Here is a 27,104-nt window from a genome sequence, read left to right as displayed (position 1 = left end):
TAAAACGCAACGAATCCAAACAAAATCGAGAGATAATAGATAAAGTGTATTTCTGCTTTGTTTGTCTGATCCCTGACCTCTAACCATTGACCTTATTCAACCCCCCAGGAATGCAGAGGAGACGTCGGCGGGTGCTGGACACCTCGGTGGCATACGTCCGAGGGGAGGAGAACCTGGCTGGGTGGAGGCCACGCAGTGACAGCCTCATCCTGGACCACCAGTGGGAACTGGAGAAACTCAGCCTCCTACAGGAGGTATGTTCAACTACACCCTATACCTTATACCCTACACCCTATACTCTACACCCTATACCCTACACCCTACACCTGTACTCTACACCCTCCACCTTACACCCTATACCTTATACCCTACACCCTATACTCCACACCCTACACCTATACCCTACACCTGTACCCTATACCCTACACCTATATCCTATACCCTACACCTATACCCTATACCCTACACCTTACACCCTATACCTTATACCCTACACCCTATACTCTACACCTATACCCTATACCCTACACCCTATACTCTACACCTATACCCTATACCCTACACCCTATACTCTACACCTATACCCTATACCCTACACCCTATAACCTATACCCTACACCTGTACTCTACACCCTCCACCTTACACCCTATGCCTTATACCCTACACCCTATACTCTACACCTATACCCTACAACTATACCCTATACCCTACTCCTACATCCTATACCCTAAACCAATACCCTACACCTAAACCCTATACCCTACTCCTACATCCTATACCCTACACCCTATAACCTACAACTATACCCTATACCCTACTCCTACATCCTATACCCTAAACCATTACCCTACACCTATACCTAATACCCTACTCCTACATCCTATACTCTACAACAATACCCTACACCTGTACCCTATACCCTACACCCTATACTCTACACCCTATACACTACACCCTATACCCTACACCCTATACCATAGAACTATACCCTACAACTTATACACTACACCCTATACCCTACACCCTATACTCTACACCTATACCCTACAACTATACTCTACACCTACACCCTTCACATACACCTATACCCTACACCCTACACATACAGCATGTGCCTATACCCTACACCCTACACCTATACCCTACACCCTACAGCTACACACTACACCCCATACCCTATACTCTAAACCTACACCCTACACCTTATACACTACTACACATATAGCCTGCACCTACACCCTACACCTATAACCTACAACTATACCCTACACCTATACCCTATACCTTACACCCTGTACCCTATACCTTACACCCTGTACCCTATACCCTACACCCTGTACCCTATACCCTATACCCTATACCCTTCACCCTATACCCTACACCCTATACCCTACACCCTATACCCTATACCCTACACCCTATAACCTATACCCTATACCCTACACCCTATACCCTACACCCTATACCCTACAACCTATACCCTACAACCTGTACCCTATACCCTACACCCTATAACCTACACCCTACACCTGTACTCTACACCCTCCACCCTACACCTATACCCTAAACCAATACCCTACACCTATACCCTACACCTATACCCAGCATTGTACACTCTACACCTATACCCAACATTGTACACCCTACACCCTATACCCTACACCCTATACCCTACACATACAGCATGTGCCTATACCCTACACCCTACAGCTACACACTACACCCCATACCCTATACTCTAAACCTACACCCTACACCTTATACACTACTACACCTATAGCCTGCACCTACAACCTACTACAGCTATACCATATATCCTACACCCTATACCTTACACCCTACTACACCTATACCATATATCCTACACCCTATACCTTACACCCTATTATACCTATACCATATATCCTACACCCTACACCTTACACCCTACACCTATACTCTACACCCTATATCCTACACCCTATATCCTACACCCTATATCCTACACCCTATACCCTATACACTACATCTATACACTACACCCTATACCCTACACCTATACCCTTTGTCGTACACTCTACACCCTACAAATACAGGTTAGGGTTGGTTGGTTATTTAGTTACTTACTTAGTTAGTTATGGTTATCTGTTTCATTCAGGTGGAGAAGACGAGACACTACCTGCTCCTGAGGGAGAAGCTAGAGTCCACCCTGCTGTTGGATCAGGAAGGGTTGTTGTCCTGTGTGTCTGTGGAGCAGAGTGAGTCCCCTCAGCCTTCCGAAGGCCACGCCCAGGACCTCAGCCCCACAGCTGACGCCCCCAACGAGAGGCAGAGGGAGCTAGCCGCTAAGGTCAGTGTCTCTTCTTCTTTAAAAAAAAAAGTCACCTTGTTACTTAAATATTCCCGTTCTTGCTTACGAGTAAAGCCGCGGGAAGATATTTTGAATTGCATTGCCTGTATCTATAATCAAATTTGTGTAGTGGCATACAGTTGAGCAGACACATTTTTGGGGATTTCGACACATGGGGATTTTTATTAACCTTTTATAAACACATTTCATGCACTTCTACATCATTTACAGGATAAAAGAAATTAGCAGAATATTTTTCAATACCACATGAATGGCCAAATGCAGGTTACAGTCTTATTCTAAAGTTGATTAAATAGTTTTTTTTCCTCATCAATCTACATGAGAATCCCCATAATGACAAAGCAAAAACAGGTTTTTAGAAATTTTTGCAGATGTATTACAAATTAAAAACCAAAATAGCGTATTTACATAAGTATTCAGACCCTTTGCTATGAGACTCAAAATTGAACTCAGGTGCATCCTGTTTCCATTGATCATCCTTGATATGTTTCGACAACTTGATTGGTGTCCTCCTGTGGTAAATTCAATTGATTGGACATGATTTGGACAGTTTAATCTCAATCTCTTCATTCAAAGACTCAATCATGGACACACTTATTGACAGAGTTGCAAAGAAAAAGCCATATCTCAGGCTGGCCAATAAAAAGATAGGCAAAAGAACACAGACACTGGACAGAGGAACTCTACCTAGAAGGCCAGCATCCCGGAGTCGCCTCTTCATGGTTGACATTGAGACTGGTGTTTTGCGGGTACTATTTAATGAAGCTGCCAGTTGAGAACTTGTGAGGCATCTGTTTCTAAAATTCCCATAAGAGTCAGGACTGGCTGTTCCCATAAGAGTCAGGACTGGCTGTTCCCATAAGAGTCAGGACTGGCTGTTCCCATAAGAGTCAGGACTGGCTGTTCCCATAAGAGTCAGGACTGGCTGTTCCCATAAGAGTCAGGACTGGCAGCCATTGCTAGTGTACCATGAGTTTAACAGTCAAAGTACCAGGGTTAGAGGTTCCAAATTCCTTCTATGGATTATATCTATGGTCACAATGGAACAAGCTGTTCTATATTTGGTGTGTGTGCTGCCCAGATTGTGTCCTTCCCAACTGTAAAACCTGCTTAGACGCTATTTATCCTTTGTAGTAGCAATTATGCCTTCTGGTGTGAAATTTAGAATTATTTTATGTATGTCTGTTCAGACAGGACTAATTACATTTTGGGGGTAAATTATAATTTTTTATATCCACATTTTTGGGCAAGATTATTTCAATTTATCAGCCGCAGCACCTCCCAGCACCTCTACTTCCTGTGGCTATGCTTGAGTGTCCCTTTTAAATGTGGTTTGTGGCCCACTTAAGCCTTCTCCTTAGGTAACCGTTTCGGAGTTTTTTTTGTTGTAAAGCCCATTGCTCTGAGACTTTTAAAGATGTATTTTGTCTCTACCACTCACCAGTGTCTACGGCTACTCGCCCACTCCTTCAACAGAGAGTACAGCCAGGTGTATGTCAGCGCCAGTGAAAGCAAGGTAGACTTCCTTCCTGTGTCACTTTACTATGATGGGTTTTCATGTATGTTTGAAGGTTTGAAGTTACTTAGATGTGAGGAATCTACGAGTGGGGATATGACGTGTTCGTTTTTCTCAGTGAACTTTTTCCAGACAGGGTTTTGACATGCTGTGTGTGTGTGTGTGTGTGTGTGTGTGTGTGTGTGTGTGTGTGTGTGTGTGTGTGTGTGTGTGTGTGTGTGTGTGTGTGTGTGTGGGTGTGTGTGTGTGTGTGTGTGTGTGTGTGTGTGTGTGTGTGTGTGCATTTTGACATGTGCTTGTTTGTGTGTGTACATGTACGTGTGTGTGTGTGTGTGTGTGTGTGTGTGCTTGTGTGTTTGTGTGTGTGTGTCTTTCCAGCTGTCTGAAATGTCAGTGACTCTGTTGAGGGAGTCGACCTCTGCCACGGCCCTTGACACCCTCACCCCCTCCTCGACGTGCCCTTCATTGGTGGAGGGATGCTACCCCAAGACTGAAACACTCAGGTCAGTAATAACACACTTCTGCTACCGTTACACACGACACTAACAGACTCAGGGCTGCCGCGGTAACACTCATTTCTTGTGGATAGTTTGACGTCACATAAAATGGTTTTGGGATTGAGAGGACTAACGAGGAACTTTGTTCCCGGTGTGCAGATTTTCCAATCACTGATCATCTGATCAGATCCTGATTTTTACAGGTGGGGAGGGAACATTCGGCTCATGTTTTGGCTGAGAGTTTCCGTTTAGTTGGGGGGGTGGAGACTTGGAGAGTCTGGTTAGTATCTCATCTTCAACATCTCCGTTTAGTTGGGGGGTGGAGACTTGGAGAGTCTGGTTAGTATCTCACCTTCAACATCTCCGTTTAGTTGGGGGGTGGAGACTTGGAGAGTCTGGTTAGTATCTCACCTTCAACATCTCCCCAGAACATAATCCAGCATCTGACTCAATTATTACATTTTAGCTCTGGGTTTCTGAGATTATGGCAAGACTGAATTCAGATCAGACCTAAGATACACCTGGCCTGTCATCACACATAACATCTACAGACACCTGCAAGAGGAGGCTGGTGAGGGGAGGACAGCTCATAATAATGGATGGAATGGAGTACCTGGGCTAGTATCAATCACATGGCAGACCTGGTGTTTGATGCTATTCCATTTGTTCCGCTCCTGCCATTGTTATGAGCCAGTCCTCCCCATTTAAACCGGCCATCACTGACACCTACTGGTACCTGCTATGAGCCAGTCCTCCCCATTTAAACCGGCCATCACTGACACCTACTGGTACCTGTTATGAGCCAGTCCTCCCCATTTAAACCGGCCATCACTGACACCTACTGGTACCTGCTATGAGCCAGTCCTCCCCGTTTAAACCGACCATCACTGACACCTACTGGTACCTGCTATGAGCCAGTCCTCCCCATTTAAACCGGCCATCACTGACACCTACTGGTACCTGTTATGAGCCAGTCCTCCCCATTTAAACCGACCATCACTGACACCTACTGGTACCTGTTATGAGCCAGTCCTCCCCATTTAAACCGACCATCACTGACACCTACTGGTACCTGTTATGAGTCTGTCCTCCCCATTTAAACCGGCCATCACTGACACCTACTGGTACCTGCTATGAGCCAGTCCTCCCCATTTAAACCGGCCATCACTGACACCTACTGGTACCTGTTATGAGCCAGTCCTCCCCATTTAAACCGGCCATCACTGACACCTACTGGTACCTGTTATGAGCCAGTCCTCCCCATTTAAACCGGCCATCACTGACACCTACTGGTACCTGCTATGAGCCAGTCCTCCCCATTTAAACCGGCCATCACTGACACCTACTGGTACCTGTTATGAGCCAGTCCTCCCCATTTAAACCGACCATCACTGACACCTACTGGTACCTGCTATTTATTTCACCTACTGTTGGAAGTGTACATGGTTAATAGACACTACTTACATTGTATGTCAGGCTGTCTATCCCATAGAGATAGTTTGAGGACTCATCTCTGTATCTGTGCCATTATGGCACCTGTGACAGCATGAGCAGTGCCATTGAAGCAGCATCGCATTTGTGGAAACCAAGACTGTTCTCAGGAAAGGCTTGGTTGTAGCTAGATATGATTGCGTCAGGTCGGGGAACATTTTCGCGTTTTAGCTAACCCTTTTCCTAACTTGCTGAGTTAGTTCTCCTAACCTGCTACGTTAGTTCTCCTAACCTACTACGTTAGTTCTCCTAACCTGCTGAGTTAGTTCTCCTAACCTGCTGAGTTAGTTCTCCTAACCTGCTGAGTTAGTTCTCCTAACCTGCTGAGTTAGTTCTCCTAACCTGCTGCGTTAGTTCTCCTAACCTGCTGCGTTAGTTCTCCTAACTTGCTGAGTTAGTTCTCCTAACCTGCTGAGTTAGTTCTCCTAACCTGCTGAGTTAGTTCTCCATACCTGCTGCATTAGTTCTCCTAACTTGCTGAGTTAGTTCTCCTAACTTGCTGAGTTAGTTCTCCTAACCTGCTGAGTTAGTTCTCCTAACCTGCTGAGTTAGTTCTCCTAACCTGCTGCGTTAGTTCTCCTAACCTGCTGCGTTAGTTCTCCTAACTTGCTGAGTTAGTTCTCCTAACCTGCTGAGTTAGTTCTCCTAACCTGCTGAGTTAGTTCTCCATACCTGCTGCGTTAGTTCTCCTAACCTGCTGAGTTAGTTCTCCTAACTTGCTGAGTTAGTTCTCCTAACTTGCTGAGTTAGTTCTCCTAACTTGCTGAGTTAGTTCTCCTAACTTGCTGAGTTAGTTCTCCTAACTTGCTGAGGTAGTTCTCCTAACCTGCTGAGTTAGTTCTCCTAACCTGCTGAGTTAGTTATCCTAACCTGCTGAGTTAGTTCTCCTAACCTGCTGAGTTAGTTCTCCTAACCTGCTGAGTTAGTTCTCCTAACTTGCTGCGTTAGTTCTCCTAACTTGCTGAGTTAGTTCTCTTAACCTGCTGAGTTAGTTCTCCTAACCTGCTGCGTTAATTCTCCTAACCTGCTGCGTTAGTTCTCCTAACCTGCTGAGTTAGTTCTCCTAACCTGCTGCGTTAGTTCTCTTAATAACCTGCTACGAAAGTGACTTCTGCTAGTCAAAACTGGCAGACCTGCCCTGAGAACAGTTTTGGTTTGCACTAATGCGATGCTCCGCCATTGAGGCCATCTCCATTTTAAAGTAGTACATTTTCTTGTTATTTTGTGTTTGAAAAAAGTGTAAAGCTAATATTGGTGATTTCTTGACACCTGCAGTGCTGGAGTCCTGAACCAAATCCTATGTGCCATTAATGTATTATGGCCACTAGATGGCGGTGAAAAACCTTAAAGACATTTACAAACTACTGCACCTAATTTAAAAGAAGGCAATGCTCTGATCATTGGCTGATTATTCCCAACCCCATATGAATCCCCACCCAGTTGACTACTTAAAACGGGTGGAATGGCTCAATGATAATATCCATGCTAAAACGGGTGGAATGGCTCAATGACAATATCCAGGCTAAAATGGGTGGAATCGCTCAATGCTAATATCCATGCTAAAACAGGTGGAATGGCTCAATGCTAATATCCATGCTAAAACGGGTGGAATCGCTCAATGCTAATATCCATGCTAAAACGGGTGGAATCGCTCAATGCTAATATCCATGCTAAAACGGGTGGAATGGCTCAATGCTAAAATCCATGCTAAAACAGGTGGAATCGCTCAATGCTAATATCCAGGCTAAAACGGGTGGAATCGCTCAATGCTAATATCCATGCTAAAACAGGTGGAATGGCTCAATGCTAATATCCATGCTAAAACGGGTGGAATCGCTCAATGCTAATATCCATGCTAAAACAGGTGGAATCGCTCAATGCTAATATCCAGGCAAAAACGGGTGGAATCGCTCAATGCTAATATCCATGCTAAACAGGTGGAATCGCTCAATGCCAATATCCATACCAAAACAGGTGGAATCGCTCAATGCCAATATCCAGGCTAAAACGGGTTATATCTAAGATGGGTTCTCTAACTATCTCTATGGTCTATCCCCACATGGAAAACTTTTCTTCCTCCGTCTCTCCAACCAGAGCCACCAAGCTTCGCTCCCGATGTGCCAGCCCCAACCCTGACTGCTCACAGCGAGATGGAGAGGTCAAGAAGTCCTCTGGTGGGGTTGCCGCCCCGGAGGTTAAACCCAGGGTGCGCCGCTTTGTACCAGACATCCAGGAGATCCGGGTCAGGTGAGGAGGCTTCAGAGATGTATTGATTGATTGGTTGATTGATTGATTTATGGCTTAGTAGACTTGGTTGGAATTGACCTCATCAAAGTGCTTTTCACACTACTGAGGCAAAATGTGTCAAGCTCTATTGAGCTGGCCTTGTTACCTATCCACCATAGTTGCTGCTCACATCTTGAAAATGACAATGTGTAAAATAAAATTTCAGAGCCAGCAAAGTGTCGTGTCTTTGGCATCATTAAAACTGAAGACTTATCTTTATCAAAAATTCTCTGTAATTATTATTACGTGATTAAACTACTTAATCATGTAACTGTAATTAACTAGGAAGTCTGGGCACCAAGGAAAATATTCAGATTACAATGTTATAATTTTCCTAATATAACTTTCAGATATTTTAATATCTGATCATTTAGTCTTTTAATTAATTATTATTCACCTCACGTTAGTCTCATTCCAAACGTCATAAATTGTTCGTTATCTGCACGAACCCAGTCTTCACTATGAGTCATCCATACTTAAATTGTCCTAAAAGTCATTTATGTACTAACTAACTAAGTAATTCACAGAAATGCATCACACAAACAAACAAAATAGATATGTTTACAAAGAATTGATAGGGGGATGTGCCCTAGTGTGCTAAACCTTTATGGCGGCTTGTTAGACAGAGTGATAATTATAACAATTGAAACGCTAATCCTTTGCACATGAACGCTCACTCATTCGGGAACAATTGCAATCAATATATATATTTACGCTCAGTGTGTCGTCGGGATCTCTGTTGAAAAGTTTGTTTCTGTTGGAGAGTCTGTCCACCCTCTCTCCCTCTCTGTCGTGGTTAGAATGTATAGTTCAGAGTGACATTCATTCATGTCGTTATAGAATAGGTGTTTCAGCGGTTGTCGGTCTTCGCGTTCAATGATACCGAATTCCTAGCTGCAGACTAGTAATTAATATCAAAGACTTGTTCTTATTCTGTCAGTATCGATAGTCTAAGAATTTAACCACGTGGTATGGTTAAAAGATTCAGCCATCTACACAAACCTTAAGTTTATGGTCTCTACTCAAACCTTGGCCCTCTCGTGGTAAGCTGGTCTGCAACTTTTAGCCATCTCTCGTGAGGTAAGCTCGGTCTTCTCTCAAACCTTGGCCCTCTCGTTATCGAGGTAAGCTGGTCTGGTGATAGAAAACCCGGGTGGGGGTCTTATTCGGAAGAGCAGAAAAGGGCCTGTCCCAGGACGCCAGACCATAACTGTGCTCATGGGCGGTCCTCTGATTTAGTTAAACTCCAAAGGGAAGTTTCTCTCTATACTGTGGCCATGAGAACATAATCTCCTCCAGGAATTTACGAATTTACGGGGGATGGTGCTTTATGTACCCAAAGAGGGCAACGTCATGACAAAAGCTGGTTTGGGTCGGCATGGTAGTGTGAAAAGTGAACAAGTGTAGTAACAATCTTGATCTTTCCACCAGCCCCATTGTGTCAAAGAAGGGCTACCTGCATTTCCTGGAGCCTAATACCAACGGCTGGGTGAAGCGTTATGTGGTGGTGAGACGTCCGTACGTCTATATCTACAATACAGAGAGAGACAGCGTGGAGAGAGCCATCCTCAACCTCTCCTCTGCCCATGTCAAGTACAGCGAGGACCAGCAGGCCATGCTCAAGGTTGGTATCCTTTTACCTGTCGATACATCTTTACCTGACACCTTGACCTGGCACCTTTATCTGGCACCTTTACACATCTTTACCTGATACCTTTAGCTGACACCTTCACACACCTTTACTTGACACCTTTACACATCTTAACCCGGCACCTTTACAAACCTTTACCTGACACCTTTACACACCTTTACACACCCTAACCTGACACCTTTACACACCTTTACCTGACACCTTTACACACCCTAACCTGACACCTTTACACACCTTTACCTGACACCTTTACACACCCTAACCTGACACCTTTACACACCTTTACCTGACACCTTTACACACCAATACCTGACACCTTTACACACCCTAACCTGACACCATTACACACCTTTACCTGACACTTTTACACACCCTAACCTGACACCTTTTACAAACCTTGACCTGACACCTTTACACACCTTTACCTGACACCTTTACACACCAATACCTGACACCTTTACACACCTTTACACACCCTAACCTGACACCTTTACACACCCTAACCTGACACCATTACACACCTTTACCTGACACCTTTACACACCTTTACCTGACACCTTTACACACCCTAACCTGACACCTTTTACAACACAATGTTTTGAGGAGCGCCCTCCATCAACTGCTGTTTTCAGATCTCACGTTTTTGATGTGATTCAAGGATGGACTCTTAACTGGCCAATCCAGAACAGTCCAGCATCTCTTCTTGAACCATTTCTCTGTGTTACCTTATGTGTGTTTGGAGTTGTTTTCCTGATGGAAGACCCAATGAAGACTTCGTTTTTGGATACTGGTTTAAACATTGGACTCCAAAACACCTGATCATCTGCAGATTTTGTGACCACTTGCGCATTTCAAAAGGCCCTCAGTACCTGAGGCAGCAAAGCCATGTTTGAGTCTAGGTAGGGTGTTCTTTTCATTGAATGCTTCATTTGGTTGTCTGTAAACACAGCGCTGATCTGTATTGTCAAAGCTCTCTTATTTTTGTTTCATTAGTCCACAAAACATTTCCCCAAGGATTTAGGCTCTGGGGATCTTGAACGTGTGCAAGACATCATGAAACCAGTAGATTATTAAGGTGTTTTGGAATCCAATGTTCAACCCAGTGTCCAGAAACGGTGTGTTTTTTTTAAGTTTGAATTTTCCAGCAGGACAACAAACCTAAACACACAAAAAAACAAAAAAAAAACAAAGCACCCTGGAATGGTAAAAGAAGAAAGGCTGGAATGTTCTGGATTGGCTGGAATGTTCTGGATTGGCTGGAATGTTCTGGATTGGCTGGACTGTTCTGGATTGGCTGGACTGATTGGCCAACGAAGAGTTCAAATATGAATCACATCCGTAATCTATGGCAAGAGCTGAAAACAGCAGTTGGTTGAGAGCACCCCTTAAACATTGAATAGTTGGTGCAATTTACTGCTGAAAAGTGGGGCAAATTGCCAGTAGAAAGGTATAGGAAGCTCATTGATGGCACAAGAAACACTTACCTGCAGTTATCTTGGCAAAAAGGCTGTGCAACCAAGTACTAGCTCCAGTCATTTTAAATTAAAATGGTCAAATTAAATTTACAAAAATAAAATTGGTTCTGCAATCTGTGGAGGACAATTTCTTTTTTTTTTTACAATTACATTGCCAATATATTTGGCCGCAACTAAACTCAGCAAATTAAAAGAAACGTCCCTTTTTCAGGACCCTGTCTTTCAAAGATAATTCGTAAAAATCCAAATAACTTCACAGATCTGCATTGCAAAAGGGTTTAAACACTGTTTCTCATGCTTTGTTCAATGAACAATTAATGAACATGCACCTGTGGAACGCTCGTTAAGACACTAACAGCTTACAGACGGTAGGCAATTAAGGTCACATTTATGAAAACTTAGGACACTAAAGAGGACTTTCTACTTACTTTGAAAAACACCAAAAGAAAGATGCTCAGGGTCCCTGCTCATCTGCGTGAACGTGCCTTAGGCATGCTGCAAGGAGGCATGAGGACTGCAGATGTGGCCAAGGCAATAAATTGCAATGTCCGTACTGTGAGATGCCTAAGACAGCGCTACAGGGAGACAGGACAGACAGCTGATCGTCCTCGCAGTGGAAGACCACGGGTAACAACACCTGCACAGGATCGGTACATCCGAACATCACACCTGCAGGACAGGTACAGGATGGCAACAACAACTGCCCGAGTTACACCAGGATCGCACAATCCCTCCATCAGTGCTCAGACTGACCAGGCTGAGAGAGGCTGGACTGAGGGCTTGTAGGCCTGTTGTAAGGCAGGTCCTCACCAGACATCACCGGCAACAACGATGGGCACAAACCCATCGTCGCTGGACCAGACAGGACTTGCAAAAAGTGGTCTTCGGTTTTGTCTCACCAGGGGTGATGGTCGGATTCACATTTATCGTTGAAGGAATGAGCGTTACACCAAGACCTGTATTCTGGAGCGGGAACGATTTGGAGGTGGAGGGTCCGTCATGGTCTGAGGCGGTGTGTCACAGCATCATCGAACTGAGCTTGTTGTCATTGCAGGCAATCTCAACGCTGTGCGTTACAGGGAAGACATCCTCCTCCCTCATGTGATACCCTTCCTGCAGGCTCATCCTGACACGACCCTCCAGCATGACAATGCCACCAGCCATAGTGCTCGTTCTGTGAGTAATTTCCAGCAAGACAGGAATGTCAGTGTTCTGCCATGGCCAGCGAAGAGCCCGGATCTCAATTCCAATGAGCACGTATGGGACCTGTTGGATCGGAGGGTGAGGGCTAGGGCCATTCCCCCCTGAAATGTCAGAGAACTTGCAGGTGCCTTGGTGGAAGAGTGGGGTACCATCTCACAGCAAGAACTGGCAAATCTGGTGCAGTCCATGAGGAGGAGATGCACTGCAGTACTTAATGCAGCTGGTGGCCACACCAGATACTGACTGTTACTTTTGATTTTGACCCACCCTTTGTTCAGGGACACATTATTCCATTTCATGTCTGTGGAACTTGTTCAGTTTATGTCTCAGTTGTTGAATCTTGTTATGTTCATACAAATATTTACACATGTTAATTAAGTTTGCTGAAAATAAACGCATTTGACAGTGAGAGGACGTTTCTTTTTTTGCTTGAGTTTATATGTACTGCATTTGAAAAGACTCACAGAGGATGTCATGTTTTTACTCCTCTCTCTTCCTACCTACCCTCAAAAGTAAGCTTGCTCTGGGCAGCTAGCTGGTTTTAACATTACTGTACCTCTCCGTGTTTCCCCAACAGACCCCAAACACGTTTGCTGTGTGTACAGAGCACCGCGGTATACTGCTCCAAGCCAGCAATGACAAGGAGATGCACGACTGGCTCTATGCTTTTAACCCTCTCCTGGCTGGATCCATCAGGTAACATGGATGATACACTAAGGTTTTTTTTGTTTTTCCCTTAATAAATAATAAAAATAATGAATTGAATTTGTATAGCACATTTCTACCAACTAATGTACTCGCAGTGCTTTACATAGTACGAGGGAAACTCACCTCATCCACCACCTCCATTTTTACTAACATTGCTTTTTTCTTATAGCGACTATTTTTAAGAACATTTTAATTACAATGATAGTGATCGTAGGTGTTTATTTTTATTTTTTATGACTATAGTTACACTGGAAAAGAGTGTCTGCTAAATAACTAAAATGTAATTGTAAACTTTATATCCCATTTGAATTATAACTATACAGGAGTTTTCTTTCAAATACATGTTTCAATGTATTACATGTGTACCAATCAAAAACATCTGTTAGAGACAGACAGGTAGAGTGACGAATGAGGTGAGACCCTCACTTCCATAAAAGGAAGCCACTCTCCCTTCTCTTCCTCACCCAAAGAGTGTCACTACTCTAGCTTACATTTACATTACATTTAAGTCATTTAGCAGACGCTCTAATCCAGAGCGACTTACAATTTGGAAAGTTCATACATATTCACCCTGGTCCCCCTGTGGGAATTGAACCCTGGTCCCCCCGTGGGAATTGAACCCACAACCCTGGCGTTGCAAGCGCCATGCTCTACCCACTGAGCCACACGGGACCTAGCTCTCCTCATATCGACTGGATACCTGTTACCTTTCGAGTAGAAATTCCCTTTTTTCTACTTCTCCGTTTCCGTTGGTAGCTAGCATTGCTGCTAGCTATTGAGACTCGGTTAGCCCACGCTGCAAGGCTAAGTTGGCTAGCTTGCTGAAAGGCAAGCTAACCTCACTAGTATAACCTACCTGCAAGATGGTAGCTTTGCTAGCTCCCTTTTTAAGTGTAGTTAAAATACGTTCACCCATTTTGTTAGCTAAACCAACCCTCTCTGCCTTCACAGCACTGAGCTAGCCACGGCATACCTTCACCACGAGGTAGTTGCAAGCTAGATAACCCCCCACTAGCCTCCACTCCCTTCCCTCAATGTCTGAGTGGTGAAGGTGAGTTAGGCTGATGGCGAGGATGACGATGGGATCAATCTCACGGAAATCCTTGAGATGGTCGTCATTCCCCAACTCCTGCACTGTGTTTTTCCACCCTCTCAGGCCCGCAGACCTGACGGCCCTTAGAGCATTGGCGCTGCCCCTCTTCCAGTGAAGTTTGGGCTCCATCATACCTGTAAGCCACGGCCAGCCTCAACATCGAATGATCATCTTCTGTAGGGGCTCAAGACCCGTCAAGGGACCTGTACGACAGGAAGAGACTCCAGCCCACACAGCCCCGATAAAGGACCTGCTCGCCGCAGTACCAACTTGCCTAAGGGAAGCTACGAGCTCTCGGGATAAACCCATTACCCACAGGATTCTTGCTAAGAGTATCCCGAGCCTGGACATGCACAATATGGAGGAATCTGGGTTTGGCAACCTTTCCACGGTGGAGCCGTCACTGGCTCAGCCCCTCAGCCCCTTAGTTCCTTGCTACCAGCGCTTCACTCCCTGGACAGGCCTCATTAAAACCGTCAACGTGACCTCTTTATTGTTGGTTTTCAAGGTTGAGTTACTGGAGGAGTGGAGGAAGCAGCTGGACTCAGACACCCTAGACCCAGATGCTTGGGAGGAGATTGGCAGGAGATCTGTATGATTACAGACCTGATTACAGGCCTCCCGTAGTGCCATCCAAGGCTGTGGTCATACCATGAGCAAGAAAGAGCCCATTTGGCTGAGCTTATCCAGTTTTAACAGACAAAGAAGAAAGTGGACCTCCTCGATTTTAGCCTCTGAAAAGCGCACAGACGTCATATTCCACCTTCTTTCACTTTTACTACTACCCTTGGCGTCCCTAGCGTATCGGTGGACTGTGCTCGACCAGTGTTTTTCAGGTTAATTACCTAACCTCATTTTTATCGCGGGTCGACTTTTTTCCTATTGACGCACCTCGAAGACTATGGCTTTTTTACCCTGACGCTTTTCCTCTAGAAGGACATCCAGTGTTGTTGTTCAGTGTGTGCAAAGGTGTCATACTCTTCGCTCATTGGGCTACCACCCTCGAGTGGGACTTTCTCTTTTTGACTGTATCCTGATGATTCATGGGGGATCAAAAAAAAGGAAAGGAGGACCAAGGCACTCTTCATATCATTCATTTAAATGCCTTTATTTATATTATGCATGTTCAATGGAAAAACGAAGTTTAAAAAAAACTCAGACGCGTTTCGGCTACACGGCCTTCGTCAGGGAGTACAAAGACAAAAATGATAAAACCATTGTATTTATCTGAGGAATGATTCTCTACTACACAGGATATGACCTCATGTCTCATGATGCTGAGACTGGAGTTTTGTACTGGGCTCTCCCTCACTTAGTCATGAGGATTTTCCTGGTGGGGAGGTTGTTGTCTTTGCACCTTCTTCGTGCGTATTCCCTTCGTTTCGGGACCTCTGAGGGTTGCTATGTTGGGGAATTCTCTGGCTTCGGAAAAGCATATGTCTTGCGATCAGGGAGTTGGCCATATCCCTACATGATACATCTTAACAAGAGTATTTGAAAGAGAACTTGCGTAACCCCGGGTTCTCTGATAATATGAGTGAGATGTATCACCGCATTCCCCACGCTTACAAGAGCTTGAGGAAGAGAAGCGAGAATAACCAGAGGGTGGGGAAGGTGGCTCCTTTTAATGGAAGTGAGGGTCTCACCTCATTCGCCACTCTACCTGTCTGTCTCCAACATACATTTTTTTGATTGGTACTTCCAAGAGTAGACGGTTCTTGGCGAACCCCTCACATGTGATATATCTCTCTCATATTATCAGAGAACCGGGGTTACGCAACGTTTTATCTACTGTATGTTATTATTCAGTATGTTGCGATGCAGTAAATATGAAGAAAAATCCGAATGGTTGGTATTTTGAATCCATATACAATATATTCTCTCCTCCCCTTTTTGTCTCCACCAGATCAAAACTCTCCAGAAGGAGAGCTGGACAGATGAGGATGTGAAACAAACAATCGAACACCAACAACAACGTCTTATAAAGAATATAGAAAACATTTGAACGCAAAGAGACTAACCTGTATATAAATCCCAGATGACTCCTGTGCTTATCCCACACCCCCCCCCTGTCCATCCTACACTAGTAACCCGCTCTTCTTCCTTCTGCACACGCTCACTTTATCACAAGCTGACCACCTGTGTATCTGAGGCCTCCATCATCGTTGTGTGTCTGTCAGGCCTGTACTGCTTGTCTGTCTGTGTGGGCTTTATCATCTGGTTAACCCCTCTCCAAGGATTGTGTCCCAAATGGCACCCTATTCCCTATATAGTGTGCTACGTTTGACCAGGACCCCATAAGGGCTGGTCATAGCTACTGTATGAATAACCCATAGGGCTCTGGTCAAAACTAGTGCACTATGTAGGGAATAGGGTGCCATTTGGGTCAAAAGTAGTGCACTATATAGGGAATAGGGTTCCATTTGGGTCAAAACTAGTGCACTATATAGGGAATAGGGTTCCATTTGGGTCTATAGTAGTGCACTATATAGGGAATAAGGTGCCATTTGGGTCAAAACTAGTGCACTATATAGGGAATAGGGTTCCATTTGGGTCAAAAGTAGTGCACTATATAGGGAATAGGGTGCCATTTGGGATGCTTCACGAACCTCGTCCTTACCTTTCGGAGCTGGTGGAACGGAGTAACGGGTAGTTAGTTACCAGTTCCTTATTTTATAGACATTGTGATGTACTCTGTATGGCTATGTCATCAGCAAAACGTTGAGCTTATTAAACAACACACGTTTATTTCCTCGAGGAAAAGAATAAATAAAATAAAAATCAGGAGTGTTGACAGTAAATGGCTCTGTCTGAAACGACGCTGTCTTACAGTGGGGTTGCTTTTGTTCACATCGCTACATTACTGCACCTCGGCTTACCTTATTAAGGGGACACAACTGAGATGGAAGTCTTACCATGGAAATAACATTACTGCTGACTCCAGATACGTGGTCTTGGTTATATTGCTGCTTTTATTGTTACTCATACAATGTAAAAAAAAAATATATATTATAAAAAACAGGTTAGTATTCATAGTAAACACATTTTCACCAAACTAGGGTTTTGTCAGTTCTGCTAAAATATAAGGCTGAAAAAAATTACAATTGTTACGTTTAATGTAACTCTTCTGTTTATTTTTCTCTTTCTTTCCATACCAGCTCAGCTCTGTTGGGCAGAACAGAGTTACTCTTTCTGTCCCTATTCTCTTTCCATACCAGCTCAGCTCTGTTGGGCAGGACAGAGTTACTCTTTCTGTCCCTATTCTCTTTCCATACCAGCTCAGCTCTGTTGGGCAGGACAGAGTTACTCTTTCTGTCCCTATTCTCTTTCCATACCAGCTCAGCTCTGTTGGGCAGGACAGAGTAACTCTTTCTGTCCCTATTCTCTTTCCATACCAGCTCAGCTCTGTTGAACAGGACATCCCACGTGGCACCCTATCCCCTATATAGTGCACTACTTTTGATCACGACCCTATGGGCCCTCGTCAATAGTAGTGCGCTACAAAGGGAATAGGGTGCCATGGGAGGATGCACCTACAGAGAAGGGTTGGCATTGATCAAATGTTCACGCTGGAGTTCTGATAAAACCAGATGATGGTTTAGCTAATTCCCAAAGTAGCTCTGAAGGTATTTACAGTAACTATGAAGGTATCTACCGTAGCTCTGAAGGTATTTACAGTAACTATGAAGGTATCTACAGTAACTATGAAGGTATCTACAGTAGCTCTGAAGGTATCTACAGTATATATGAAGGTATCTACAGTATCTATGGAGGTATCTACAGTAGCTCTGAAGGTATTTACAGTAACTATGAAGGTATCTACAGTAACTATGAAGGTATCTACAGTAACTATGAAGGTATCTACAGTAACTATGAAGGTATCTACAGTAACTATGAAGGCATCTACAGTAGCTATGAAGGTATCTACAGTAGCTATGAAGGTATCTACAGTAACTATGGAGGTATCTACAGTAACTATGAAGATATCTACAGTAGCTCTGAAGGTATCTACAGTAACTATGAAGGTATCTACAGTAACTATGAAGGTATCTACAGTAACTATGAAGGTATCTACAGTAACTATGAAGGTATCTACAGTAACTATGAAGATATCTACAGTAGCTCTGAAGGTATCTACAGTAACTATGAAGGTATCTACAGTAGCTCTGAAGGTATTTACAGTAACTATGAAGGTATCTACAGTAACTATGAAGGTATCTACAGTAACTATGAAGGTATCTACAGTAACTATGAAGGTATCTACAGTAGCTCTGAAGGTATTTACAGTAACTATGAAGGTATCTACAGTAACTATGAAGGTATCTACAGTAACTCTGAAGACATCTACGGTAACTATGAAGTTATCTATGATAGCTATAAAGGTCCCTACAGTAGCTATGTAAAATAACATTTTATAAAAATCCTCCCAAATTTAACCTTGATTCATCTCTAAAGTCTAACGAATTTTATTTGTATTAATATGTGATATATTTAAATATTTAACAATATGATTATTTATTTATGCGTGTATTTATTTACAAATATATGTATATTTCTAAAGTAGTTACAGTGCAACTTCTGCACGCAGCACTTTTTATTATGAGTTCCACTAATGTTTTGATAACATGACCTATGACCTTTAACCCTTACCCCTTCTTACTGTGGTCAAAAAAAACAAATTGATTGATACAGGACCATCTTCTATGTGCTATAGTATAGCAGCTATATGTTACTTGAATTAAACCATCAACATCACATAGATAGATTTTGAAGTGTTGTACCTGAGCTAATTACAATCCGATTTCACTCATGCTACAATATTTTAGAAAGTTCGAGAGATTGTGAATGTGATGGAAATTAATTAATTATACTTCCAAGCCAAGATGGGAAACAGATGGGGTGCATGGACATATCGATCCCGATCCCTTACATTGTGAATAGAATAAGGAATATGAAAACAAGCTGTTTGTAGCACATAAGACAAGAAACGAGGTGTCTGAACAAGGATTTGTACATTATGATGCAGTGCCTCTCTTTTCAAACAGTATATCTGCAGTCACCAGTTGCTTTGGATCTACTTCATCACGTCCCAAGTGATTCAATATTCCCCGGGTAGTGCACTACTTTTGACCAGAGTCCTATGGGCCCTTGTTGAAAGTAGTGCACTACATAGGGAGTAGGGTGCTGGTTTGGGACTCTGTCATCATCCTGTGGCTGTTTTGTCTAGCTAACCATAATCTATTTATGTACACAGTAGGTTAATATACAGCGAGCTGCAAAAGTATCGATACAGCGACCATTTTCTTTCTGTTGTTGATTTAGCTCTTTACTTCAGCACTTCCTGGATTTGAAATTATAAAGTGAATTTGTCCCGATACTTTTGTTCCCCTAAAACAGAGGGGCTATGAACAAAAAAAAGGTGTTGTAATTTCTAAACATTTCACCTGATATGGATGATAATACCCTCAAAATTTAAAGCTGACAGTCCTGCACTTTTAACCTCATAGTCATTGTATCATTTCACATCCAAAGTGCTGGAGTACAGAGCCAAAAAAACAACAAAATAATTGTCGGAGATTGATATGAGCCAAATGCATTTAAAGACGGTGAATATGAATTGTCATATACCGTACGCCATTTTATATAAACATATTATCGAGTGATAGTATAAGATTATCCATTTCTATAGAAATACATTACTGATATTTCATTGTAGACATTTTCTGTATAATAACCAGATTGAAAACAGCAAATGATATGGCGCTCACATCCTCCTCAATCGCTTCTTTTTAGTTCATCTCACGTGAAGCTGAATATTTTAGTCTTTAGTGCCATTTTGTTTCCTCCATTCAACAGCACTTATTGTGTACCTGTGGATGTATACATCACTATTGCAGCTACCGTATGTGAATGAATCGTGACGAATTGTAAATGTACGGGCTGTTTGTTTTGTATCGAGCATACATTAGTCATCGTAGTGGGTCCAGTCCAGGCAACAGGGAAGCAGAATGATGACTGAGGAGCCTTTTGTGTTTTTTTTTACAAGTTGGTCATCAGTTGTATTGTGTATTTACTATGCTATTACCCTGCTATATGTTGCACTCACAGTTGGAAGAGAACAGGACGGCTGTCAGTATGCCCAGTAGCTACTAATCACAGTTGGAAGAGAACAGGACGGCTCTCAGTATGCCCAGTAGCCACTACTCACAGTTGGAAGAGAACAGGACGGCTGTCAGTATGCCCAGTAGCTACTAATCACAGTTGGAAGAGAACAGGACGGCTCTCGGTATGCCCAGTAGCCACTACTCACAGTTGGAAGAGAACAGGACGGCTCTCTGTATGCCCAGTAGCCACTACTCACAGTTGGAAGAGAACAGGACGGCTCTCAGTATGCCCAGTAGCCACTACTCACAGTTGGAAGAGAACAGGACGGCTGTCCGTATGCCCAGTAGCTACTACTCACAGTTGGAAGAGAACAGGACGGCTCTCAGTATGCCCAGTAGCTACTACTCACAGTTGGAAGAGTACAGGACGGCTGTTAGTATGCCCAGTAGCCACTACTCACAGTTGGAAGAGAACAGGACGGCTCTCAGTATGCCCAGTAGCTACTACTCACAGTTGGAAGAGTACAGGACGGCTGTTAGTATGCCCAGTAGCCACTACTCACAGTTGGAAGAGAACAGGACGGCTCTCAGTATGCCCAGTAGCCACTACTCACAGTTGGAAGAGAACAGGACGGCTCTCAGTATGCCCAGTAGCTACTACTCACAGTTGGAAGAGTACAGGACGGCTGTTAGTATGCCCAGTAGCTACTACTCACAGTTGGAAGAGTACAGGACGGCTGTTAGTATGCCCAGTAGCCACTTCCTTCATGGCATGCAGGGTTGTTCTTGTCCTTCTTTATGTAAGTCTCAGGAAGTATAGCATACCTAGGGAGATGGTGTTTAATGGGCTCATTTAACATCCATCGCTTTCCAGCCATTGATGTAGTGACAGAGACCAAATTGATTGATTGATACACTGCTACCTGTAGCTTTTGATAAGGAGCATGCCTGAGGCCAGCCAACCTACAGAGCATGCTCAGTACGAGCAGGAAATGACATAGCACTTATAGGTTATGTCTCAAAGGGCCCCCTATTCCTTATATTGTTAAGCAATAAGGCCCAAGGAGGTGTGGTATATGGCCAATATACCACGGCTAAGGGCTGTTCTTAAGCACGATACAACACGGAGTGCCTGGATACAGCCCCTTAGCCATGCTATATTAGCCATATGTCACAAACCTCTGAGGAGCCTTATTGCTATTAGAAACGGGTTACCGTCGTAATTAGGGCAGTAAAACTAAATGTTTTGTCATGACTGTGGTACACGGTCTGATATACCATGGCTTTCGGCCAATCAAAATTCAGGTCTCAAACCACCTAGTTTATAATTCCTTATATACTGCGCTACAGTACATGGGGAATACGGTACCATTTGAGGTGCATAATATTATTAAGAGAAGGAAGAACTGTAATGCCAATGGGAAATAGGACAGTTAAACACACACTGCAACACCAACACCAAGGTGTGCTGAGTCTCACACAATATACTTGTATTGCTGTGGCTCTGCTGTTCAATACAACGGAACACAGCTGGGGCTCTGCTGTTCAATACAACGGAACACAGCTGTGGCTCTGCTGTTCAATACAACGGAACACAGCTGGGGTTCTGCTGTTCAATACAACGGAACACAGCTGGGGCTCTGCTGTTCAATACAACGGAACACAGCTGTGGCTCTGCTGTTCAATACAACGGAACACAGCTGGGGCTCTGCTGTTCAATACAACGGAACACAGCTGGGGCTCTGCTGTTCAATACAACGGAACACAACGGAACACAGCTGTGGCTCTGCTGTTCAATACAACGGAACACAGCTGTGGCTCTGCTGTTCAATACAACGGAACACAACTGGGGTTCTGCTGTTCAATACAACGGAACACAGCTGGGGCTCTGCTGTTCAATACAACGGAACACAGCTGGGGCTCTGCTGTTCAATACAACGGTACACAGCTGGGGCTCTGCTGTTCAATACAACGGAACACAGCTGGGGCTCTGCTGTTCAATACAACGGTACACAGCTGGGGCTCTGCTGTTCAATACAACGGAACACAGCTGGGGCTCTGCTGTTCAATACAACGGAACACAGCTGGGGCTCTGCTGTTCAATACAACGGAACACAGCTGGGGCTCTGCTGTTCAATACAACGGAACACAGCTGGGGCTCTGCTGTTCAATACAACGGAACACAGCTGGGGCTCTACTGTTCAATACAACGGAACACAGCTGTGGCTCTGCTGTTCAATACAACGGAACACAGCTGGGGCACTGCTGTTCAATACAACGGAACACAGCTGGGGCACTGCTGTTCAATACAACGGAACACAGCTGGGGCTCTGCTGTTCAATACAACGGAACACAGCACTACTGCTGTTCAATACAACGGAACACAGCTGGGGCTCTGCTGTTCAATACAACGGAACACAGCTGGGGCTCTGCTGTTCAATACAACGGAACACAGCTGTGGCTCTGCTGTTCAATACAACGGAACACAGCTGGGGCTCTGCTTTTCAATACAACGGAACACAGCTGGGGCTCTGCTGTTCAATACAACGGAACACAGCACTACTGCTGTTCAATACAACGGAACACAGCTGGGGCTCTGCTGTTCAATACAACGGAACACAGCTGTGGTTCTGCTGTTCAATACAACGGAACACAGCTGGGGTTCTGCTGTTCAATACAACGGAACACAGCTGGGGTTCTGCTGTTCAATACAACGGAACACAGCTGGGGCTCTACTGTTCAATACAACGGAACACAGCTGGGGCTCTGCTGTTCAATACAACGGAACACAGCTGGGGCTCTGCTGTTCAATACAACGGAACACAGCACTACTGCTGTTCAATACAACGGAACACAGCTGGGGCTCTGCTGTTCAATACAACGGAACACAGCACTACTGCTGTTCAATACAACGGAACACAGCTGGGGCTCTGCTGTTCAATACAACGGAACACAGCTGTGGTTCTGCTGTTCAATACAACGGAACACAGCTGGGGTTCTGCTGTTTAATACAACGGAACACAGCTGGGGCTCTGCTGTTCAATACAACGGAACACAGCTGGGGCTCTGCTGTTCAATACAACGGAACACAGCTGGGGCTCTGCTGTTCAATACAACGGAACACAGCTGTGGTTCTGCTGTTTAATACAACGGAACACAGCTGTGGTTCTGCTGTTTAATACAACGGAACACAGCTGTGGTTCTGCTGTTTAATACAACGGAACACAGCACTACTGTTGTTGTTGGTACTGTATGTTGAATATCACTGTAACCCGCATGCAGTGTTGTAAAGTACTTAAGTAAAAATACTTTAAAGTACTAGTGAAATAGTTTTTTGGAGTATCTGTACTTTACTATTTATATTTTTGACTACTTTTACTCCACTACATTTCTGAAGAATATAATGTACTTTTTACTCCATACGTTTTCCCTGACACCCAAAAGTACTAGTTTCATGTTGAATGTTTAGCAGAACAGGAAAACGTTCTAATTCACGCACTTATCAAGAAAACATTCCCTACAGCCTCTGATCTGGCAGACTCACTAAACAGAGAACATCCCTGGTCATCCCTACTGCCTCTGATCTGGCAGACTCACTAAACAGAGAACATCCCTGGTCATCCCTACTGCCTCTGATCTGGCAGACTCACTAAACAGAGAACATCCCTGGTCATCCCTACTGCCTCTGATCTGGCGGACTCACTAAACAGAGAACATCCCAGGTCATCCCTACTGCTTCTGATCTGGCAGACTCACTAAACAGTGAACATCCCTGGTCATCCCTACTGCCTCTGATCTGGAGGACTCACTAAACAGAGAACATCCCAGGTCATCCCTACTGCCTCTGATCTGGCAGACTCACTAAACAGAGAACATCCCAGGTCATCCCTACTGCCTCTGATCTGGCAGACTCACTAAACAGAGAACATCCCTGGTCATCCCTACTGCCTCTGATCTGGCAGACTCACTAAACAGAGAACATCCCTGGTCATCCCTACTGCCTCTGATCTGGCAGACTCACTAAACAGAGAACATCCCTGGTCATCCCTACTGCCTCTGATCTGGAGGACTCACTAAACAGAGAACATCCCTGGTCATCCCTACAGCCTCTGATCTGGCAGACTCACTAAACAGAGAACATCCCTGGTCATCCCTACAGCCTCTGATCTGGCAGACTCACTAAAAACAAACGCTTCGTTTGAAAATGATGTCTGAGTGCCCCTGGCTATCCGTAAATTTAAAAAGCAAGAAAATCTTGCCGTCTGGTTTGCTTAATATAAAGGAATTTGAAATGATTTATACATTTAATTTTACTTTTGATACTTAAGTATATTTTAGCAATTACATTTATTTTTGATACTTAAGTACGTTTAAAACTAAATACTTTTAGACTTTTACTCAAGTGGTATTTTACTGGGTGACTAACTTTTACCTGAGTCATTTTCTTTTAAAGGTATCTTTACTTTTACTCAAGTATGACAGGTGTGTACTTTTTCCACCACTGGCAACATGCATATCTCTTCACATACTGTACCATGTTGAAAGGGCTCTGTGTGTGAATGATATTAGATTTCACACTAATGATTCAATCTAGGTTGTGATATAAGGTAATTTTATCCATATCAATGTATCTTACTGTATAACTACAGGGTATAAACTGCTTGCAGTAAATGTGCATTTTAAAACTGTTATCATTCCTTTGAAGTTCCAATGGGTCAGAGGTCTACCCTGTACCAACGGGTCAGAGGTCTACTCTGTACCAATGGGTCAGAGGTCTACCCTGTACCAACGGGTCAGATGTCTACCCTGTACCAACGGGTCAGATGTCTACCCTGTACCAACGGGTCAGAGGTCTACCCTGTACCAACGGGTCAGCGGTCTACCCTGTACCAACGGGTCAGAGGTCTACCCTGTACCAACGGGTCAGAGGTCTACCCTGTACCAACGGGTCAGAGGTCTACCCTGTACCAACGGGTCAGAGGTCTACCCTGTACCAACGGGTCAGAGGTCTACCCTGCACCAACGGGTCAGAGGTCTACCCTGCACCAACGGATCAGAGGTCTACCCTGCACCAACGGATCAGAGGTCTACCCTGCACCAACGGATCAGAGGTCTACCCTGCACCAACGGGTCAGAGGTCTACCCTGTACCAACGGGTCAGAGGTCTACCCTGCACCAACGGGTCAGAGGTCTACCCTGCACCAACGGGTCAGAGGTCTACCCTGTACCAACGGGTCAGAGGTCTACCCTGTACCAACGGGTCAGAGGTCTACCCTGTACCAACGGGTCAGAGGTCGACCCTGCACCAACGGGTCAGAGGTCTACCCTGTACCAACGGGTTCTACACCTGTTGGGTCTGGCTAATTTCCTCACAGTTTGTCTAGTTCCATTGATTGAATCAGAAAACCCAAATAGTCATGGATGGTGGTGGTGCATCATTGAAATCTCACATATACAGTCTGGTAGAATGTAAATGATTATATCATACTTTATTATATTGGATTGCAGTGTGTATTGAGCAGGTTATGGTTGCCTCCTTCCCAGTTTACAATATCAAGGGCACTACACTGTATAGGTCATAATAGACCCTTACCTAAGAGGAGAAGTGTCCATATGGCCCGTTGAATGTAGCCAGGACATCATGTAGACTGGGTCATTAGTCCCAAATGGCACCTTATTCCCTTAATAGTGCACTACTTTTTTTCTTAGAGGCCTTATGGGATCTGGTCAAAACTAGTGCACTGTATAGGGAATAGGGTACCATTTGGGACTCGGTCACTGTCTGTCTGTCAATCCTGTTTCACTGTCTGGCAAACAAACATCCACACCCCCTCCATCATCACCATCACAGCATTCACAAAGCAGCGTTTGAGCCACCATTGTTGAAGTGTGCTTCCATATTTAATCAGAACTGATTGTATTGTTTCTATAGCTCTGTCAAACTGCACCCATAAAAGCATTTTTCTATTTTGTTTTTCTTCATGTTTTTTTTGCATTGTATATAAATAAACACGATTGCTGTAAACAGTACACCGTACAGCTGTAACCCGTTTAAAAAAACATCTTAAATGTTCAGTAGTTAAATCAATGTCTCTATTTGAGTGTTGGAGTGAAGCATAAACAGTTGGTGTACACTAAACACATTGTCAATTGATATTAAAGAAACGTGGAACTTATGAAACACGACTAAAGTACATGTCCATTTTTTTGTTGATATTGTTCCCTGCATGCTGGAGATTATAGGCCTCTTTTTATCGATCTATTAAATTCTATTCTGATAGATTATAGTTTAGGATTTGATAGAATACGTAGGATTTAGTATGAAATATAGGTTTGAAGAAACCACCCAGCAAACCAGGAACATTCCCAGAACGTTAGCTGACGTTCCCATTAAGTTGTAGTTAGGGTTTTATCTAACATTAGGATGATAACATCCCCAGAACACACAATGTTCCCACAACCTAGAGAAATGTTTTTGCAATATTAGGCAAATATGTTTTTGAAACCTAATAGAAACGTTGTAATTATCAGCACAAATGAACCGTTTTTGTGTTCTGGGAACCTTCACAGAACCAATTTTGGTTGGCTGGCTAGCAACTTCCGATTAAAAAAAAAATAAAAAATTATGAACAAATATCAACAAACAAAAGAAGAATAGTCACATGCATACAAGCATACATACAAACTATTTACATTGTCAGGAATCCTAAACAAACAAATAATATTCAT

The 27,104-nt window shown here is 43.8% G+C and overlaps 1 protein-coding gene across 1 annotated transcript in view; it reads left to right on the top strand.

The window, feature by feature from the left end:
- kif1aa (kinesin family member 1Aa) overlaps window positions 1-17,072 on the top strand; it is a gene marked incomplete in the record, with an annotated part of 191,337 nt that extends 174,265 nt beyond the window's left edge. Inside the window, 8 exon segments of the mRNA XM_055943926.1 lie at window positions 109-254; window positions 2,139-2,330; window positions 3,796-3,867; window positions 4,246-4,370; window positions 7,950-8,102; window positions 9,573-9,765; window positions 13,048-13,166; window positions 16,178-17,072. Coding sequence (XP_055799901.1) covers window positions 109-254; window positions 2,139-2,330; window positions 3,796-3,867; window positions 4,246-4,370; window positions 7,950-8,102; window positions 9,573-9,765; window positions 13,048-13,166; window positions 16,178-16,220 — 1,043 coding nt within the window.
- Between the last annotated feature and the right edge of the window lie 10,032 nt (window positions 17,073-27,104).

Source organism: Salvelinus fontinalis, chromosome 14 (assembly GCF_029448725.1).
Source record: "Salvelinus fontinalis isolate EN_2023a chromosome 14, ASM2944872v1, whole genome shotgun sequence".
In the NCBI taxonomy this organism is placed as follows: Eukaryota; Metazoa; Chordata; class Actinopteri; order Salmoniformes; family Salmonidae; genus Salvelinus; species Salvelinus fontinalis.
Note: the sequence above shows the minus strand (reverse complement) of the source record. Positions and strands in the feature narration are given on the sequence as shown.